General features: G+C 42.7%; 1 protein-coding gene across 2 annotated transcripts; it reads right to left on the bottom strand.

Annotated features, from left to right (window-relative positions):
* Positions 1-308: 308 nt before the first annotated feature.
* Positions 309-6,743, bottom strand: metrnlb (meteorin like, glial cell differentiation regulator b). Of its 2 annotated transcripts, none has more exons than XM_008410230.3 (5): positions 6,355-6,743; positions 4,841-5,024; positions 4,511-4,736; positions 1,676-1,735; positions 309-1,075 (listed from the first exon to the last, which is right to left on the bottom strand). In XM_008410230.3, the coding sequence occupies exons 1-5, from the start codon at positions 6,552-6,554 to the stop codon at positions 759-761; spliced, it is 987 nt and encodes a 328-aa protein (XP_008408452.2). In that variant the 5' UTR covers positions 6,555-6,743; the 3' UTR covers positions 309-758. The 2 variants fall into 2 exon arrangements, with proteins under 2 accessions (XP_008408452.2, XP_081461875.1); XM_081605749.1 differs by lacking the exon at positions 6,355-6,743 and adding an exon at positions 5,396-6,298.
* Positions 6,744-9,186: the final 2,443 nt, after the last annotated feature.

The raw sequence follows: 9,186 nt of genomic DNA, 5'->3' as shown, positions 1-9,186 counted from the left end.
GAGTGTTTTTGGGAGGGATGGAAGTGAAAAAAATAACTTTGCTTCTCTTTTTGTTTCACTTTGCACACACACACACAAAATAAATGAACACCGAGTGTCACAGAGAAGAAGCCAGATATGAAGAATTAGCTCTGATTTTTCCATCTTCGCTAACTAGTGGTCACTCACATGATTTTTTCATATTGGTTAAGTTGCCAGATAATATTCTTTTGCTTACATTTATTATGATGTTGGATCTTCCTTTATTTTCATTGCGCAGTTTCTCTTGAGTTCATTGTAGTTCAGTAACAAAACCACAGACTGTTCAGTTCACCTTTTGTTCATAAAAAGACACCAGGTTTATTTTTCTGTAAATATGTATTAGCCACTTAGACTCATTTGCAAATCACTCACAAATTCAGTACACATAGACTCACAGAGCTGCATACCGTAGTCTTCTCTCAGAAGGCTAAAATTTACAGGAAGCTTTTTACAAAGCAATCTTTCATTTCTAGAAATAGCAATAAGGCCATCATCGCAACAACTAGCAGGGCGCAAATATCACTTTACAGAAATCAGTCATTCTGTACAGAAATACACTTGTAGTTCACAAGAGTAGTCAAACGGAGGCAGCGCAGTCAGTCTGTTTGACAGCAAAACCCGGACCACGTCGGTGGAGGTTTGGCTAAACTGCTGCTTGTCCTTTCCTGATCAATGCTCCAGTATTTTTACCCATAACTCCTTCATTTTAAGGCGAATCTTCTCCCACCAGAAATTTCTCAGTCCGTGTCTATGTGGCAGGGGTTTGTTCCTGTGTTCACTGCTTCGGCGTACAGCTTCAAGAAGTCTCTATAGCGAGGAGCACAGCCGAGCCACGCCTCACCGAAGTGGACGGAGCCGGTCAGGAGGTACTCGTCCTCTCCTGGACGCATGACGCACGCAGCGGGAACGCTGACCCGTCCTCTCCAGCCCTGTCCTCTGGGTCCACCCCACGCAAACAGGCCGCTCTTCTGGTGAAAAAGCCGACGCAGAGTCGCCGTGACAACGGGGTGCTGGTTTGAGCCCGAAGCTGCGTCTCCAAAAGTGCCACAGCCAGCTTGAAAGATCGGACAGGAGAAGACAAGGCAGAGGAAATGAAATTAAGTCGGTTTGAACTGAATGTTGTGGAAGTAAGAAGCGTTTTCAATTTGGGCCTCAAAAACCTGGCTTAGCTAACCATTAAGAAACTATTAAGAAAAAGGTCACAACTATTACCATAAAGCTCTGTTTCTGTTCTCTTTAGCCCGCAGGAATGGATTTGACGGGCAGAATTTGGCCCGCAGGCCTTGAGTTTTACACCATGTGTTATATGTGGTTATATAAGCAAAACCTATTTAGTTACTTTCTTCTAAAGGGTCGGATAAGAAGGCAGACTGCTCTCATGTTAGTACTTTGAAATGTTAATAAAACCAGCAGGAGAAGCTTGGTTTAGGTAAGACCAAGACTGAACTTTAATTTTTGCTGGTTACCGTGTAATAAAAGTTACATCTTAAAATCATTCAGCAAAACAGAGGAGGTAAATTTTTCCCTTTGTCTTTGACTTGTAAGAGTTACATAATCTGTAAAATCGTGCTAACAGCTGTTTCCAAAGTCGACATCTGCTGCCAGCAGACCATTCTTCATTCTCCACTGTGTGCTTATGTGTTGATGCGTTTACCGAAATCACTGGTGCAGACAGCCAGGAGGACCTCTTGATCCGAGCAGGGCTTACAGGTCACTAAATCAGAAAATGGGACAGGAAGACATATTAGGTAGCCCTAATAAAAACACACAAGTTCCTATTTTCATAGCTTATTTCATCAAAATTAGCTACCTAAAACTTGGGCTCCAGCTAAGCTACTCTAGATGATTTTTCTTTCATCGGTTTCATCAAGATGAAGAAGGTACATCTTCTCAAAAACATTGACTATATTGAAATAGCTGTGTCACATCAGCAGGTCGAGAAAACATAAACAACACAAAGTATAAATCAGAACCAATGTTATAATCAGAGGTTACTTTATCCCTGAAGCGTTGTGGATTTGCTTTTGGCAACTATTTGTTCGAGATCATTAACCTTTTCAGCACGTTTGAAATTGGAAAGTGGGACAAATCTTGGGGAAACTGGAAACAAAAGTGCACTGTTGCTTAGATTTGTTGTACACAAATCAATATTCAGCATTCAAAATAATAGAATATAAACATAAACAGTAGGTAGGTAGGTAGGTAGGTAGGTAGGTAGGTAGGTAGGTAGGTAGGTAGGTAGGTAGGTAGGTAGGTAGGTAGGTAGGTAGGTAGGTAGGTAGGTAGGTAGGTAGGTAGGTAGGTAGGTAGGTAGGTAGGTAGGAATTTAAGGGTGTTTTCACACTTGATAGGGGAATTGTTTCGATTTCCCACCCTCGCCTGTAGTGGCGCTGCTCTAAGAACCACTGAAGGAAACGACACAAAACCCTCTGTAATAGCAATGCCTGCTTCAATAACCAAGGTAAAACTATGCAAGAGTTGTCTTCATTCTTTAAAAAATGTAAGCAAAAATGCAGTAGCGTCAGATTTTAGGTTGTAGGATTTTACTTTTGGCATGAGCCATTTCTCCTGCTAGCGCTAGACTTTGTTTTTTTTTTGTATTTTCCCCGAATTCCCTGCACGATAGTCCAGTTCTTGCTTTTGGGTCTGTCGCTGGTTTGCTTGAAATTCACATATGCATCCAAGCAGAGACCTGGGTTTGTAGGCAGACCAGAGTTAGATTTTATTTTTTGGTCTGCACTAGAGTTCGATTGCACATTCCCAACTCCCCAAACAACCCGGACTCTATAGACAAACCAACTAGAGTTCTGCTGAAGCGAACTGAACAGGGCTGGTGTGAATGAACACTAAAAGGCCTCCCCTGTGCTACAACATTGTTTTCTAAAAATCCAGTTTTCAGCTAGATACACCAAAAAATCCAAAACTTGATCTTTCAAAGATTGACTTTCCATGTGGATGAGTGGTGGGAAAGCGGAGCAAAACAGGCCTGCGAGTCTGCTCCCATTTCTCTCCGTGCTTCTACGTGCAGGAGGGTGTTTATCCAAAGAGATCAAAAGAAATAAAGCGTGCATGAATGAGCAAAGCAGGTGACTAGAACTGAGAAAAAGCAGACTGAATCGGGGGATTAACCTTCGACCCTGGCAGCTATAAAAACACCACTAAAACGCCAGACGCACACCCTGGCAGGAAGCTTCACTGGGGAGGCTTTCTTCTCCGTCGTTCCCCGCCTCACTGCTTCACACGTGCGGGCGGGCAGCTCAGAGATCCTCCTTTAAGGAGAGGGGAAGACACGGTGGTGGGCCGGGGGATGGGTGGTGTCGGTTTTGACTGGCAGCGGAGGAAGGACTGGCTGACCCTTGTGCTTGACCCTGACAGGACTCTTTTTGATTGGTCTGTTTGTTTTCATACGTGCAGCTCACTTGAGGGAGAGAGGAAGGGCGGGAGGAAGGCCTCATCAAGGTTACGATGAAGAAACAAAGATTGAACGGCGACATGTCTTCTGGCTCACAAAACCTTTTTTTTTTTTTTAGATGGTTACTGCTAAACTGCAGAGCTCAGTTTCTGCTTTCAGAGCACCAGAAGCCACAGAAAGATCATAGATAATTTACCAAGAAAAGTTAATGATGTAAAGATTAAATTCCAAACATGTGTTAATGTTTCTCTAAAGTGGATTTGTGATAGAACCATCAAACCGAAAGAAATCTCTTAGATTTTATAAATATGAAGGTAAAACTGTATAAAACAACAGGATACCTGAGCCAAGAAATCAATTCAGTTCAATTCAAAATACTTTAATGATCTGAAATGGATATTAAATGTTGCTGTAAATTATATTAATTCAAGATCTTTCAAAGACGGCGATGGTTGTGGGCAGAAAAGATCTGTGGTAGCTGTCTGTATTACAGCCTATTTAAAGAAGCTTCTGACTGAAGACAGTTTTTTTTACGAGTCTCAGTCACAGAAAGTCTATATTTACAGCCAATCCTGTTTGGTTTACATTTAATATATCCACAGCAGTGGTTGAGGTGGGATTTTGTTTTTGTTAACTTTATTGGCAAAAAAAGCTTCCATGACAATATTTCAACTAAAAAGAAAGCAAAATCAGACGTTTTTTTTTAAAGATTTGTAGGGTAGTGTTGATGCAAAACCATAAATTATTCTCAATTCAGCAGATCAGAGTTTGCACATTATCTTCAAGGCATTTAAATGCACAATCAACTATCTTTAATGTAACGTATTTAAATATTCTGCACCTAATATTACAACACCAACATAGATCAGATTGCTTCATAGACCTACTGTAATGATTCAACAATCAGGTTTGTGGATAAGTCATATCTAGATACACCTAAATATCACAATTTTAATGGCAGCAAATTTTCGGCATTAAAGACGGAAAGTTTGAAATTTATTCCATCTTATAAAACAAACAACAAAAAAAAACATGTGTTTAGCGCCTTTGGAAAAACAGAAATAAGCTTCCTGTTACCTGGCTCCTGATGCAGGTATGGGTACATATGGCCCCCTGGTCCCTGACTGAGCACCAGCTCATACTGGAACGCTGTGATCTTCCTGCTGATGTCTCTCTGAGGGACGGCCTCCACAAACAGAGCCCCCTCCTTCAGGCTGAAACAGCGCACCGCACCCTGCGCCTGGTCGGCGTCTGAAAGCAGCAGCCTCAGGTCTCCTTCGTGCTCCAGGTACACATGAGAACCCTGAACAGGATCAGCGGGAGAAGTCGTTCAGAAAATGTGAAACAACCAGGCAAACGACCAGCTGCAGGTTGTCCAGATGAGACTCGGCTCTGTTTCTAAACCACCTGGGAGAAGGTCTGAGGCTTGATGCAGACGAAGACGTCGGCCGTGCGCCTGGACAAAGACTCGGTGTTGGGTCGCAGGTTGACGATGATGGCCCCGGTGGGGTAGAGCCACTCCAGGGACCCCTGAGAGCAGCGGAGGTAGACCTGCTCCACGTCTCTGCGATGAGCTTCATGGCTCAAACCGCTGCAGACAGAGAGAAGAGGACTTTTATTAAGGGTTATTACAAAGAGATGGAATTAAAAAATTATGACCAGTGTCACATTTTCTAGCTACAAACTAACACTTATTACATTTGCATTTTATGAAAAAGACAAGAAGAGTGGGACAATTGTTAAGTGGAAGGATTAAGATGCATGCTTCACTTATAATTTGTTTACTAAATTAAAAATCTGAAAACCGCTTAGATTTCTAAATCTTGACAAAGATTCTCAACTAGATTCAGGCAAAGGCTATTATAGGACAGGAAAATGCTGTGATCTAAGCTACTCTATTGTAGTTCTCGTTGCATATTTTCCTGAACGATTCTGTTTTCTACAAACTCTTGAGAAGCTCACCTTTCCCCACAGCATGATGCTCCCACCACCATGTTTTATAACATGGAAGATGTGTCCAGGGTCCTAGTTCTCTGTCACACTTACTATTTTGCATGTAAGCCAAAAAAGTTCAGTTTAAGTCTCATCTAACAAGAGCACCTTCTTTCGCATGTAAAAAAAGTAAACAGGGTTGAATATATGCAAATATATCCAAACAGCAGTGGCTTGTGGTTGAAATGTGACAAAAATGTGGAAATATTTCCGGAGGTCTGAAGGCTTTGCCACAAGAGATCAACTGAAACTGAACTCTCAACAGGTGTCGACAAACACCAAACAAATCGTTTCATTTGTCTCAGACGTGCATGAGCAACGACAACCCGCAGGATCTGATAAAAATCGTTAGAAGTAAGAGGCGAGTCAACTTGACAACGCAGTGTTGGCTTACATCTTTTATGAGCGGGGGGTTTGAAGGAGCGATCAAAGGCGCCCTGTGGGTGTATTTACCTAAGATAAGAACCGACATCCCAGTAACGGAGAACGTTCTCCGGATAAGGCGCCCGGAGAACGTGGTCAGACAGTTAATCACACTCGTTTTTTTTTTTTGGTCTGCCTGTTTTGGGAGTCGTTTTCTTAAGAAGAATGACATTCAGAAAAGATATGCGAGCAGAACTGGAGTCATTGCAACAGAAACCACAGGCAATGACGCGCAGGGACCAGTAGATCTTTAACTTATAAACTTAGATTAGCCTTAACATGACCTTAGCTTGGCCTTCCTGAACATAGCTTGCTTAAGAAAAAAAAAAGTCGGTGTAGTTAAGATCTTATCTGTTCTAACGGAAGAAAAAAAATCGAGAGTATGCGTTTCCAGAATTCATCCTTAACAGACGGTTAAAACATAAATTTGAATTTCTCTGAGGAAAAGAAAAAAAAAGCAGTATTTTATCGACGACGTTATAAGGTTATTAATCCTTCAACCTCACCTTCCTCTCCAGCTGCACAGGTCACTAGAATACTGTGCCACAGTCCGGCACACCAGCACAAACATGACCCAGTGCGTAGCCCACGGCCGGAGCATGGTGGTCTGTCCGCCCCGGCGGTTCACCGGATCCCCCCACCTCCACCAGTTCAGCCTCACGCGCTCCCCGCAACTTATCGGCTTTAAAATATCCACAATAAGCATCGGTGGGAGCGCGAGAGGCTACATGACGCGCTGGTCCGAAGTCAAACCCGGAGCGTCTGAGAATCGGAAAAGAATCGGACTGCGGGGTTGTTTTAAAAGCGAGCAGAGCGCACGCGCAGCCGACCGGACAACGGCGGCTTGATCAGAACTTTCTCCTAGAGCGCGTCAGCAGGGGCGCGTGCCAGCAGCCGACTCCGCTTCAGTGACACGCGAGCTCTCTCCCCAAACCCCTCCCCAGTGGCGCAAAAAGTGGGTATGCAGGGTATGCAACGCATAGGGGCGCAGCACCAGAGGGGGCGCCAAAACCCCGTCTGGAGGGGGCGGCGCGCCGATGATTGTTTTCCCATACACTTCGGCGCGTGTAACGCTCCTTCACCTCGCGCACATAACGAGGTAAATGTAGCGAGTTTTACCCTTCACGTATCGTCGCCTCGGGGGGGGGGGAGCGTCGCTCCTTCACCCTGACGATCCTTCCCTCGGGAGGTTGGGTGGTGGGGGGCGCCGATCTATGTTTTCGCATCCACCTGAATAATGTGTAGTTGCGCCACTGCCCCTCCCTCCCGCAGATTGACCGGAAAGATAGGCGCGGACACAGTTTTCAGTTAAACTGCCTACTGGACGCGTAGCAACGCTTAAGCAATTGAAGTCTGGGCAATTTAAGGTTCTCTATAAACCCGATAAGAATAACCTGTTCGTTTTAGTGTGGCTTAGCTTCATGGACAAACTTCTGTAACAGTCAGGTCAGCATGCAGACCAGCAACCTGTTAATGCATGCATGCTCACAAACCTCTGAAAATATCGCTGGTTTATCATTTGGTTTGCTTATGGCCACAGTTCACAAGGTGTGGTAGTTGAGCTGCCGCAGGTGGTTGTCAGAGGAAATGAAGGATACCCGTCAAAACAAAAAACCCGAAGCAAAACTGATTTATTTCAGCAACAAACAATTTAAATTGATTTAACTTTCCTTACACGTTGAGAGATATATTTCAAGCATTTACTTTGGGCGATTTTGCTACAACTCATGTCTGTTTAGCATAAAATGTTCATTTCATATGAAAACAAGAGTAAAAAAGTAGCAACACCTGCTTTAGTAACCAAGGCAACATTGAGCTTGACTGGCCAAGTGCTAAGCAGTCTGGACTTTATCATATGAGTAGCAGAAACATCAACCTAGCATTGCATAAACTGAAGTGAAAGTGCTCAATGACTGGTAAACTGCAAAACTTTTCAGTAAGATAACCTTCCTCCATCTCCTGCAAGACACGTATAACCAACAGACATGAGTTACAATTTTAAAGTGAATTTCAGAAACAAGCTGTTTTAATAAATCACTAATTCATCGAGATGCTGCTTTATTTGCAATGTAAAAGTGTCGAGCTGAGAATCGACAGCAGAACAAAGAGTTGTTCCAGGATCTCAGGAAGGGAAAGTTTTGATTAGTCCCAGTCAAAGCTGCAGCAGATGACAGTAACCAGGTATGAACCTACTTATCCTGCATTTCAGTTCCCTCTCAATTCAGAATTTGCATCTGGGAATAAAATCAAAACCAGCTTAATAAAAGGAATATTTCACCAAACTGAGATTCAGCGAATGTTTGTCAGTAAGTTTTGTTGCTCTTTAGGGAGGCTAACAGCTGTGTAAGGCACTTATTGCTCTTGTGATGTATTAATATTTGCATTTTAAATTGTCCAACGCAACATTATCACGGAATACGATTATAAACGTGGAATACATTAGGAGATCTGAAGCTTAGAAAATAGCAAACAGAAACAAAATCTTTTTTTTTTGCTGAACTTTCATTTGAATTTTAATGAATGTTCTTCTGGCTGAGTGATAGAAATTAACAATAATGACGTCTTGTTAAAATGTAGAAAGAAAATAGCAGCTATTATCGTTATTAAAAAAAATTATGCAATGGCATTTTCACTGCGGTTGTTAACCACTGATTTAGATTTAATCCCTTGAGTGCACATAGCTTTGAATGGTGTCACATTATCGTTTACACTCCGTTTTACTGGCAACTCTGTGGCTCACATTGCTCTACCGGTCTTATAATAGCTCTGCACCGTGAGCTCCACAACCCAGTCTTCCTGGAAAAAATAAAGAAAATAAGGGTCTAAATACAGCTGAAGAGAAAAACAAAAAAAAGTCACACGTATGCTCAAAGCCCCCGTTTGCATCCTGAGCGGTTTTCCCGTGAGAAAACACTCTGAGGGGCGAGCATGATACTCTGTCGTCACATTCCCCTCGACTGCCAAAGTTGTGCAGGGCACATTTAGAGAAATACTGTAGTGAGGTCCTCCACCAAACGCTCACCTCCCCCCCCCTCTCTCTCCACTCCATCAACACACACACACACACATTTCTGCCAAAGTGTTGCAGGAAAAGGGATTAGAGTTGGCTTAACGTCCCAGTGTAAGTAAAAGGCACAAGAAAACAAAGAAGCATCAAAAGGGCCAAACTTTCTTTTGAAAACAAACATGGTCTCCTGTGAAATCCTTAATTATGCAAAAATAATTCAAATCCATTTTCAAGGTTTTGTTCTAATCTGTACCCATTGTGCATGTAATGTTTTATTCCACCTTTCTTTTTTTTAAATATTCAAATTGCACTTTACTTTGTTTTTGTGAAC

Source organism: Poecilia reticulata, chromosome 1 (genome assembly GCF_904066995.2).
Source record: "Poecilia reticulata chromosome 1, P_reticulata-male-v2, whole genome shotgun sequence".
Lineage (NCBI taxonomy): Eukaryota > Metazoa > Chordata > Actinopteri > Cyprinodontiformes > Poeciliidae > Poecilia > Poecilia reticulata.
The sequence above is the reverse complement of the archived record's forward strand: the minus strand, read 5'-3'. Positions and strand labels throughout refer to the sequence as shown.